This window comes from Anabrus simplex, chromosome 13 (assembly GCF_040414725.1).
Source record: "Anabrus simplex isolate iqAnaSimp1 chromosome 13, ASM4041472v1, whole genome shotgun sequence".
NCBI classification, from domain to species: domain Eukaryota; kingdom Metazoa; phylum Arthropoda; class Insecta; order Orthoptera; family Tettigoniidae; genus Anabrus; species Anabrus simplex.
Window position 1 is genome coordinate 35944406 of NC_090277.1, and position 12990 is coordinate 35957395.

The 12990-nt window shown below is 36.3% G+C and overlaps 1 protein-coding gene across 1 annotated transcript in view; it reads left to right on the forward strand.

The window, feature by feature from the left end:
* Positions 1 to 12990, forward strand: part of LOC137502869 (uncharacterized) — a 67528-nt gene that overhangs the window by 20968 nt on the left and 33570 nt on the right. The window contains exons 3-4 of the mRNA XM_068230027.1: positions 2465 to 2560; positions 11560 to 11642. Coding sequence (XP_068086128.1) covers positions 2465 to 2560; positions 11560 to 11642 — 179 coding nt within the window. The remainder of the gene's footprint in view (positions 1 to 2464; positions 2561 to 11559; positions 11643 to 12990) is intronic.

Here is a 12990-nt window from a genome sequence, read left to right on the forward strand (position 1 = left end):
TTTTACCACGTGGGAGTAACTTGGCACTAGGCGGTAATCCTAGGAATTTTGGTCTGGCACTCGTGTTAAATCTTTGCAGCCACACGTTTGAGCACTGAAATATCAATCTCATCTGTAGCGCCATTAATTTCCATTCCCCTTAATTGATCGAACAAGTCAAAACCAGTGGATTGATTCCACTTCGAAATTGGAGTATTTTAGCTCATCAACTGATCACGTCTTTTTGTTATTTGCATCCTACATTTCTTGAGCATCTGTGCTCTCAGGATTTCATGAAAGTATTGAAAGTGTGGACACTGGAATTCCAAATTGTGTAGATAATTTAGATTTTTTTTTTTTTAAATCTTGTACTTTCTCGCTCATTGTCTTGGAAGAATACTGATACTAAGCCACGCTGCACCATAAAAAACAAACATGTATACCTTAAACTAAAGTACCACAACCAACAATAAACTAAAATACATTGTGAATAAAATATAATAAATCTGAACTGCATAACTAAACACTAATACTGACATAAAAAATAAAAACTGCAAGAATACTAAAAAACTACAATTTTCCTTTATCTCAGCCACTCTGAAGCACGCTATTGACACACAAAAGTTACAGTGCAGAAAGCTGCATGTTCTGGAAAGTGTATTGTGTTGCAAAGCAATTAAATTTAGAAATAAAACTTCCCTGTAAAATACTATTGGAAATGAGACCATTTTGAATAAAGTGTCGGAATTTTGGTGATGGGACCAACATTGTTCTTTAAATTACAAATTAAACAATTTATATAACATTGGGCAGCATTTTTTATTAACTGATTTTGCATTATCAAGCTTTTGCTGTGTTCTAATATCCTGATCTGAAAGCTTGTTTGAAATTCATTCAGCTTATGTGAGAGCAATACAGGACTATCTGACACAGAGATAGGGGCTCTGCTTTAAAAAGTGAAGTTAATTGGACAGGACATTGAAATAGCATCACCTTTTAATCTGCAGACATCAGGCTGAACAGTAGTTGCTTGGTAGGCAAAGGCCAACCATGTTTGTAGCACCATGTAATATTTTTGTTTGATGAAGATTTCTGGTAGTAATGTTTAGGTCACTGTTTTTGACTAGTAAGGTTGTTTGGTATATTGATTTCAGTGAGAGCAAGCAAATTGGCTACATGGTTTGGCTCACATAGCTGTCAGCTTGTATTTCAGATATAGTGGCTTTAAAACCTTCTGTTGGCAGCCCTGAAGTTGCTTTCCTGTAACTTCCCATATCTGTACCTTATTAAGGCTACAGTTGCTTTTATCGTATTCCATCATTGCCACAATGCATATCCATGTTGGTGTGATGTAAAACAAGTAAAAGCTTAGCCGGGCTGAGCGGCTCACATGGTTGAGGTGCTAGCCTTCTTACGTCAACTTGGCAGGTTCGATCCTGGATCACTCCGGTGGTATTTGAAGGTGCTGCTCAGATATGTCAGCCTCAGGTTGGTATATTTACTGGCATGTAAAAGATCTCCAGCAGGACTAAATTCCGGCCCCCCGGCATCTCTGAAACCCGTGAAAGTAGTTAGTGGGATGTAAAGCCAATAACATTATTAAATAGTAAAAGAATATTTGTGATGTTGGCAAACTAATGTGTAATAGCACTGCCTGGCCAGGAAAGGAAAGTAATGGGACACAAACTCACTTTTAAATTCTTTAGTATGTCTTCTTGTTGATACATAGGTTATCTATAGCAGTTGATTGTACATCTGTTTAGAACCCAACTAGTCTTATATCTGTGGACTTAACATGCAATAGGTGAGATAAAAGAAGTATATTTAATGTATAATATAATGATTGATCGTTTGAATTTTTATGAATTATTTTATTGAGATGAATAGAATTATTGCTGGGGAGCCTTCATGGCTCTGATGGCAGCGTGTCGGCCTCTCTCCGCTGGATACTGTGGTTCAAATCCCGGTCACTCTATGTGAGATTTGTGCTGGACAAAGCAGAGGTGGGACAGGTTTTTCTCTGGGTACTCCAGTTTTCCCTGTCAGCTTTCATTCCAGCAACACTCTCCGTTCTCATTTCATATCATCAATCAGTCGTCAATAAATCACTTTGGGAGTGGCAACCCCATCATACTAATAGCCTATATATGATTCATTCATTACATCCCTGACCCGGTCAATGACTGGAAAACAGGTTGTAGCATTTTCAGAATTATCACTTTTTTTGTTCTATTTTCTGATGTTACAGTTATGTTTTAAAGGCTTATATGTGTTACATAAATAGTCCACATAAAAATGTATCCGAGCATTCAAGTAGCGTACTTTTCCTCCTTTGGTTTAAAGGATCCTGTACGTGTAGGGATTTTCCCTATATAATAAAGTCTGAAATGCACTCAATTACTGACAGATAATGAAGTATCATGTTCATTTGTTGGTGACTATATTTGCGAAAATCGTGCCTAATATATATATATTTTTTCCACAGGTAAATGTTGACCTTTTATCGGAAATGAAACCTCTGAAACAAGAAATCAAATCGGAGGTAACAGAGACAGGTTCTACACAAGGAAATGCATTTGAGGTAATATATAACTCTTGGTAAGCCATTGTCTGATATTGGATATACTGGGGAAAATGCTGAACAGATTTCAATAGTGACCCTTCATGGTTGGACAACACATCGGACAAAATGAGGAAATCCTTGGTTTACACTTTTGGATGGGTCTTGTCCAATTCCCGTCCTTTGTATGTTAATGGAGTGATAACAATGTTTCCTCTTTGATCACCCGGACATGAACTATTGTATAAATGTGACCCCATATAGGAGCACATGTACGAGTACAGCACATATTGACCGATATGACTCCATTCGGAGTCAAGCGATTTGACAAAATATAGATCATATTTTAACCTAATATATCATAAATTTATCGTTTCAGTGATATTTTGATTGGTTAAGTGTGTGAACATTATGGAACCACGGGACATTCGTCGCTGTTAGGTCGTGGTAAAGGTGGCAATCCTAGGAATGTTTGGTCTAGCACTCAATGTGCTAAAGAGTTTAAGCCACCTGTTTGAACACTGAAACACCAATCCCATCTTTACCGCCCATTCATTTGCATTCCCCTTGATAACCTCGCCCATCAATGGGGATATTATTCAGTTGGACGTTTCTATGCCAATCGAACAAATTCACTTCTAAATTGGTATGTTTGCGCTCCTTGAATGCGCATATGCCTTGTGGTATTTGCACTCTGAATTCCTTGAGCGCCTGTGCTCTCAGGATTTTTAAAGGTATTGAAAGCGTGGACATAGGATTTAAAATTCTGTATCTATTTCAGTTCTTGTTCTGTATCCTGTTTTCTTTTTACCTTTTACTTTCTCATTCATTGTCCCGGAATAATATTGACTCTATACCACGCTGCAGCACAAATATGAACATGTATGCCTTAAACTATAATACCATAAGTAACAATAAACTAAATTGCAGTATAATTAAAATATTATAAGTATGAACTACATAATTATACACATTCACTAACTTTTTTTTTTCCCCTTAGGTAAGAATACAGCTATTTAATGTCCTATGAACCACATCCTATTTCAACACGGTGAAAGTAAGACTGACAAGAACTAATTGTGCATGTATGGTAACTATTTACAAATTAAGAAAAAGACAATCCTGCTGAAACCTAAATTCCAAGAAGAATCAGTACCCACGTAATTGCATTGCAGGTAGACAAAGCCATGGCCGGATGTAGAGCTGGTTTTGCTAACTTTAAACATAATTCCGACCTGTCAAATAGCCTACCTAATATAACCAGCACAGTTTAACATTTCAGTTAAGTCGAATGCATGTCAAATTTTCCAATAGTGTCCTGCAGAAGTTGTCTGCATGCAAGACAAAATATACTTTGGAATATGCCCTAACTGGATTAAAACCCCAAAATATCTACTGTGAATCCATTAACAGGGAAGCACATGAAGTAGTAACTCTGTTCTGTTGGGGACTAATGTTTGTAACTTGAAAAGTATTCAAATAAATTCAAGAAGCCCTCCAAATTTTGAGATACTTGTTAATAAAATTTTATATATATCCTAATATATAGAAATTGATTTTACACCTGTTTGTTAATATCTGCAGGTGTTTTAGTTTTGGAGCAAAATATATCTAAGACTCGTACTGACTTCTCAGAATATCTTTATTTTAATATTAATTTCAGGAAAATTATGAAACATGTTCACTGGAAATACACATTATTATAAACTAACATACAAATTTGTGAAGTAAGTACTGCAGTTGAGAAAAATACATTTCATGCAGGGTTTACAATCTCAGTAAAAAGTTGAGAGGAAGTACTTGCAATTGTAGCCTGGTTCTAATCATCTTCTCACAGTAATTACTTCTTTTTCACAGTGAATTTACACATCAGGGCTGATTTCACTAATTATATTATTTACACTATTCATACAGTTTGCATCTCACACACTGTTTTTACACTTCTTGCATGTGATAAGCATGAAAACACAGAGCTGCACAGAGAGCGACATTGCAGTCGCTACAGCTATAGATTGCTTCACCAGACACACCTTTTTTCCAATGGTGGATTCACATCAGGATAATGCCTACCTCTCACTCTTTCTGTTGGAGCAGCAGGAAGCTGTCTAAATGAAAGGACAGGCATAGCTTCAGTGGGGTTGATCCTGGGTACTTTTCCAGTATTTTATTAATAAAGTTAATTCTTGTGGGAGGTGCACGTGATTGAATTTTCTTCCATATTGTCAGAAAATGATGAATAAATTGAATACCATGAGATACAGAAGATGCCGGAATATTTCTTCATCCGTTTCCATGCTCTGGAGTATGTAATGACATACTGAACGGAAAGATCAATTCCCCGCACCATATAATTGTTATAGTCAGTTCAAACTACAGGTTTCACTTTAGTTTCATCCTTTGCTCTGGTTATGGCAGTCACATTTCTGCATCATGGATACTACTGAGCATGAAAATGTCTCTTCTTGTCGTTCCATTTTAGAACCATGAGTTTCCTTAGATAAGCAGCTGTTACTACTTCTTTTATCAGCTTCTTTTCATAAGTTCCTTAGGGAAATTTTTTCACTTGCTTCTTACTGTATCCACTGCATCAGTATCGAGGTAATTTAGCAGGTCCTATAATTCAGGGCTGTTCTAGTTGTCCATCCTATCAGGTATCCTTGTTTCAGTAGATTATCTGTCAGAATACACACAGTTCTTGTCGGCTTGGGAGACTGTGATACATCAGTGTCATGGACTTCATTGTTGAGTTCTGTTGATTTTCCAGTGTACCACAATATATTTCACACATTACCTGTTTTCGCTTTACTAACTTTGTAAGATTCCATTCTGAACTGGGACCTTTTCCTTGGAATGAATAACTTCCAACCAAGCCGACCTTTCCATAGAAGAAGGCTTGATAGCTAGTCATCCAGGATGTAAGCCTCTTATAACATTTTCACAATGTGTTCGAAGACTGGCTTCACCTTGTATAGGAAGGAAACTTCTTTTCCATCATGATCTCGTAAAATATGGTCATGGTCAGCAACTTGTTACGAGGGAAGTAATGGCTCATCGTAGGTTTGTGGATATTCCCTTGAAGAAGCAAAAGTCAGAATAAAAGTTTTATTTCCTACTTATGTGTAGTAATCTAGTCTTTTACCTACTCCTCCGTTTCATTATGCTCATCGTTATTTTCCCATGAATTTTCTGTTGAGCATACATATTACTTTCTTTAGCAATGTACTGACAGCGTCGTCCACAAACAGATTCACAATTAAGTATTTATTATTTTCCACCTAGTCGATACAATGATTGCTTAAGGCAATTTAATGGTTAAAAGTGGTACATGTTTCGTATTTTATCAACATCTTCAGCCACATAACACTGTTTAGATGAAAAATACATAAAATTGACTAAGTAATGCTTAAGAGGAATTGTTCTTAAAATTAACATAAGATTGACAACATTAAAACAAACAAAAACTCAAGAGAAAATATATAAATTATTACTACAATTGAAAGCAGTTGTCAAGGAAACACTTGTACAATATTCCATAGAGAATATGTCCTAAATGAATATTCTTTTCTTAATAATTGATGAAAAAAGGTCAAATTATATATTATACAGTTTATAAGTAATTGTCGAAATGAAGAAAACCAGATATCACAATGTGGTTCTTATTATTAATGCAGATGAAAATATAACTAATTCCTAGTTGTCAATTCTTATTAAGCCTGCTTTCTTTTGGAACAGTAACTCCTGTCATTCTTTAACAGTCTTGATATCTGGTTTTCTTCATTTCGACAATTACTTATAAACTGTATAATTTATAATTTGACCTTTTTTCATGAATTATTAAGAAAAGAATATTCATTTAGGACATATTCTCTATGGAATATTGTACAAGTGTTTCCTTGACAACTGCTTTCAATTGTGGTAATAATTTATATATCTTCTCTTGAGTTTTTGTTTTAATGTTGTCAATCTTATGTTAATTTTAAGGACACTTCCTCTTAAGCATTACTTTGTCAATTTTATATATTTTTCATCTAAACAACATTATGTGGCTGAAGATGTGGATAAAATACGAAACATGTACCACTTTTAACCATTAAATTGCCTTAAGCAATCATTGTATCGACTAGGTGGAAAATAATAAATACTTAATTGTGAATCTATTGAAGTGCGATACAGAGCATGAAACTGATTTTATGTAGTCCACAAACAGTTCGTAAATATCGTCTGGACCCTTTACTTCCAAGAATTGTCCTTTTACTCCAGGAATTAATTTTGCTGGAAATCTATTCCTTCTCTGTCCTTCTTCTACCCACATGTTAGGCCCTGACATATCACTGCTGTTTGAGTGCACCTGTGTCTCTCAGTCGTCACTGTCATCACCTGAGATGTCACTTTCAAACCCGCGACCATTTGCTGTGATTGCACCAGAATGATGTCCTGTACAATTTGTGCCTGTTTCTTCTCCAGAGAATGATTTATCTTCACATCTGAATGGAAGTCACTGAAGTCATTGTCCTCGTAGCTGAACTCCAACATATCATGTACAAGTAAGCGCAAGCTGTCATCACGTAATTCTTCAACTCTATGTTGTTTAGAAGACATTATTGCGACTGAAATGTACTCTCATGAAATAACAGAAATGCAATGCATCTATATTTTCACATTGATATCCTATACAATTGCCAGTCTCATAATGCACTAAAGCATTCCAGTAAGCGCATAGCAAGAGCACACCTGATTACTTTCTGTGTGAGGCGAACACATAACGCACTTTTGCATGGAAGCAATTTTTTGTTGAATGACATACAGCTCTGTCTGCTTTGTTTCTATCAAGCAGAAGTACTTACTAAAAAAAACCACTTGATGATAGGGGCATGCAAATAACAAGGACTGAATTTCATAACTCCAGCTAGGCTTAGAGGCAAGGACAAAAATAAAACAGCAGCATACGACTGAAGTCGCTCTCCCCACCTGGCTGGTTATTTTCTCGAGTGACTTAATTCGCGCTCTCCAGTAAACTGGTTAAGATAAAAACAGTTCCTAATATGCAATTGCATACTCAATGTGCAAATGCATAATAATCCAAAGCCTGCTAATGTGTAATAGCACTGCCTGGCCAGGAAAGGAAAGTAGTGGGACACAGACTGCCTCCTAAATTCATTAGTGTGTCTCTGTGGTGTCATATAGGCTGTCTATGGCAGTTGATTGTAGATCTGCTGAGTATCCATCTGGTCTTATATCTGGTGACTGAACATACAACAGGTGAGGTAAAGAAGATATTTCTCATGCTGAGCTATACTTGCTGGTGTAAAGTAAGGGTTGATGGCATGATCTTTAAGAATTATTTTATTTAGATGAATGGAACAATTATCACTATTTTTGTAATTTGTTCTGATGTTAGGGTTATCTCTTAAATCTCTTAAATAATTGTATGTGTTACATAATTACTCTACATTAGAAAGTATACCTGAGCATTCAAATAATATGCCTTTCTTCTGAACAATACCCTTTGGTTTTAAAGATCCTATACATATTTAAATTTTCCCTATATAATAATGTAAGTCTGAAATTAACTAAATTTTTGACTCATAATGAATTATCATATTCATTGTTGGTGATGATTTGCAGATGTATGCGAAGAGCAAGCCCGATATATATTCTTTTCCACTAGAAAATATTGAACTTTTATCAGAAATGATACCTCTGAAACAAGAAACCAAATTAATCTGAGTTAATAGAGCCAGGTTTACCACAGAAAACCCATTTGAGGTAATTTACTTAATTTGATAAGCCGTTGTCTGATAATGAAAATATTGAGAAAAGGGCTGAACAGATTTCAGTAGGTGACCTTTCATTTCAGTGCATATGATTTTGAGATCCTATGAAAAAATTAATATTTATATGATTCACAGTTCCCTTAAAAATTTTAATATTTGAATGAAGTCATTCCGAAATTTCACACAACATATCAAAGCAGAATGCATAGTTCTTCTTACGATCTCCACTGTATATCATGTGGGAGCTGGTATTATTGCTTCTAATAATGTTGGCTGATCTCCGTCCAGAAGACCAGTTTTTATGCTCCCAATGTATGTAAACTGATTTATTTGTTGAAAATTTTGTTTGTTTAATGAAATAGGGGCACTGTCATCCTTACTTCCACTAAATACCACAACCTTGGTGCTTATGGTATTGATGATTAGACTGTATTTTAATCCACTGCAATGAAATCTATTAAGCAGACCTCGAAGTCCTTCAATGTCGGTGTATAATTATGGTGTCATTTGAATATGTAATATTGTTCTTTGAATATGTGATCAGCATTGCGGTTGTTTGCAACCGGTGAAAGTATGCAACCTTACTGTACTCTACTTATCTCTGAAGTTGTAGTTCATCCAATCTTGACTTTGGCCTGCTGCTTCCAGTAAAGATAATGAATGATGTGGATATCTCGTATGTCTAACTGCTTCTGCTGGAAATTCTCACTGTCTTTCATGTATGACTCAGCTGAATGCCTTCTCGTAGTCAATGGAACTTGCAAATTCATCTTTGCATTTTTCCTTGCCTCTTCAAAAGAGGACATTGACACTGAACATTACCTCTCTTTTCTAAAGCCATTTCTGAACCTCATTTGGTTTACGATAAGCATGATTGTCTTCAGCATGTGCTCATTAGACTTATAAAACAGTAAGGCCGATATTAACCGTGGGCGACTAGTGGCACAACTAGTTGCTCTGGCGAGTCACAAACCATTGGATCAAATGGAGCCTATTAGCTGTGGGCGACTAGTGGCGCAACTAGTCGCCCGATATACATCCCCGCGCATACGGAAACGTCACTGAAGCTCGTGTTCTCACACCAGCTTGACGTAATGTGGACAATTGAACGCAATTGAGTCAGCGATCCACCTAACCATTATCTTTCTTCATTACCTTGTTTGGTCTCGCGCTGTGGTAGAGTGAATATTTTACTTATTGTGGCAGTTTATTTACTGAACATGGAGACATCAAATAAACTACAACAGCAAATGAAGGAGATGGCAAAATTATTTGAAAGTCAAATAAATACTTAAGACCATTTTTGAGGTAGAATGAAAACTGGTCACTTGGGATTCCAGAACTGAAGCTTACACTGACAAAATAGAAACACTGAATTCTTGGAACAGCATTTTAAAGAACTTTAATCCAGAATTCGAAGCAAAACCCGTAGGCGAGAAGAATACTCTAGGCAAGTATAATATTTTTCTTTGCTAGTGGTTTTATGTCGCACCGACACGGATAAGTCTTATGGCGACGATGGGATAGGAAAGGGCCAGGAGTTGGAAGGAAGCTGCCTTGGCCTTAATTAAGGTACAGCCCCAGAATTTGCCCGGTGTAAAAATGGGAAACCACAGAAAACCTTCTTCAGGTCTGCCAACCGTGGGGTTCAAACCCATTATCTCCCGGATGCAAGCTCACAGCTGCGCGCTCCTAACCGCATGGCCAACTCACCCGGTATGTATTATACAATGTTTACTACTCTTATATGGAAATATGTAATACCTACAAAAATTCTATAATCGTTTACATTTACAAGTACCATTGATCCATTATATGGCTATATTAGTGAATTACAGCTCAACTGGGAAACACTTGTTTAGTCCTGTGTTGTTTCCCGTTATTACTGCTTTTGTGTGGCCAAGCAATTCGTAAAATGGCGACTTTGACATGCGTAGGTAATTGAGAAATTTACTGTCATCCTGATTTAGATCATCAAACAATGTATAATATAATCCTCTAGTCAGTCGAGAAACAAAATAATATAGGATGTTTCAGCACTTTCGTACCCTTCGGTTTTTCTGTTTTAATAGAAGAGCAAGATGAAGAAGTTCTTCGTAGGATGCTATTGTCTCAACTGACTATTTCCCGGTATGAACTGAGCAATTATTCACAAATTCTGCCACTCATCGCCCGGTACTTAAATCCTCTGACAACTAGTGGCGCAACTAGTTGGTATGGAAATATACTGTCACATGGAATTTCTCCCGTACTCTATATAGTTTGATGAACTTGGTGATCTGATGAACATTGTTGTCTATTTTCAGTTTTAAAACTTCAGCTGTGATCTGATCTGGTCCTGCTACTTTATTATTAGGAGATAAAGCTAGAGCATAGAGCAGTTTGTCCTACGTTATTTCTGGGCCATCAACAGTACTGAATTTTCTATTCTCACTGCTATCATCCCTGAGCTGTTGATTTATTAATTTCTCTCAACTGTGTGTGATTACCTGTTCATCCTGAATGGGTGTGTTGGAATTGTGAAGAAGAGTTGTTAATTTTGGCTCTTTGTGTTATGCTGCTATCTCCTTAATGTCCTTCTGGAGTTTGAAGTTACCATTTGTTTTCACATACCTTAGTTCCTAGCACATTTATGCCATCCATTTTCTTTAGTTATTTCACTATTTCTTATATCATCTCTTTGTATCTGCCAATAACATAGCATTTTTATAGTCTGCTTTGTTTCATAAGCTTCATCATCTCATTGGTCATCCATTTCTCTTTCTTCTGTATGTCTGTTGTCCTTAGATGTTGTCTCCAGACACTGTTCATTGTATTTATAATTTTTTCCCAATTATTTTGTTCTTATCAACACTTATGAGTAACCCATTCTTGATTTTAGTGTTAAACTCTTCTTCAGTTGATTCTCTCATTGTAGTATCCTGTAGTTTGGTAGTGTCCATTGTGTTGGAAGCCTGTTTCGGTTTAACCATTTTTAATTTCAACTGTACATTCGCTAATGCTGGATATAATTGGAGGCAATGTCTGAATGAGGATGTGCTGTTACTCTTTTGATCATACTCTTAAATGGCATTTTAATTAGAATATAATCAGTCTTGTTCCTTGAATTTTTACATTGAAATATTAATTATGCCTTAACTGTCCCAATGTGAATTTTATTATGCAGCAGTTTCCTGTATACATGTCATTGTTCTGCCACTCTTTATTCTTTTTCCTTAATTTGCTTTGCTTATTTCTTACTTACAGCCTCCTGCAGAAATTAAAGAGGAAATATTCATAGAACAACATCCAGTTCAACAACTGGTACCATTCATCAAAGAGGAAAACAAGTATGTACACCACAATCCCTGCAGAATTAAATATATTGTTTTCCTATTTACGGTCATCCTTAGAAGTGTTTTATTTCTTTGAAGTGGTCATTTTCTCATATTTCATCCTTTTTTTCAAGGTTATATTTAATCTCTAAAAAGTAAACTAGTGGCTAGAATTATGTAAAATTTTGAGAAACTTCAAGATCATCTTTAATATGTTTCTTGATGTAAATTTATTGAATATGTACTTGCAAGAGATATCTGTGATTGATCGAGGTACTTCTAAAGTGAGATTGTTGGTAATACTTTTAAGTAACTGTGAAACATTTTTTAATCCTTTCACTGTTACTGCATCATTTGCAATTGCAATTTTGTCACTAGTAATGTCATATGCAACTATTTGCTCCTAAGCACACTCAATTTACTCAGATATATTATATCCTTTGTACAACCAGTAACACTCAGAGGAAGCCGTGTTTAAAGAGATTTCCTACTAAATCTGCAAATTCAAAATTGTTCGGTTTTAGAATACATGGAAAACAGTGTCATTATTCCAAACTTTTGTAATTAAGCACAGAAATATATATATAAAAAGCTTCATTGATAAATACACTCATCTTCATAAATAAAAAAATAGTAGACCTTGAAAGACTAGAGATAGGAAGTTCATATTCACAGGGCATATTCATTAGTATGTTCTGCAGAAATAATTGGCATTTCAGTCACTTAGGTTCAGTATGTGTCCTGTTGCCTAGTAGGCTCTTGGTCCTCCACGGGCACTGATAACTGGTTCCATGCATGATGGCATCGACTTGTATAAGATGCAAAATGCGTCCTGGGGTATAGCCATCCATGCTGCATTCAGCTGGTTCAACAGTTCATCTGTGGTGTTTGGCACTGAGTCACAGCGCCACACCCGTCATTACACCAAATTCTTTATACGTATTTTCGATTGGCTAAAAGTCCAGTGATTAGGCGGGCCAAGACAGCACCCTGACATACTCTGACAACAGGCAAAGGACATATTCTTGCAGCAACATGTGGCTGTGCATTGTCCTGTTCATGTATGGCTTCTGGAGTCTCACTGCAGAAAGGGTATGTCTACAGGTAGCAGGATATCATTCACGTAGACCACACTGATCATGGTACCCTGGACATGCACCAACTGTGATCTGTGGTTGTTCCCAATAGCAACCTACACCGTAAGGCCTTCAGTTGGCCAAGTATGTCTTGTGCGAATACAGTCAGTGTGATTCCTCTCCCCCTGTCTGCCATGAACCAAAATGCAGACAACATGAAATAAAAGAACAGAACCTGGATTCATCCGAAAATACTATCTGCTCTTATTCCTGTCCACAGTGATGTC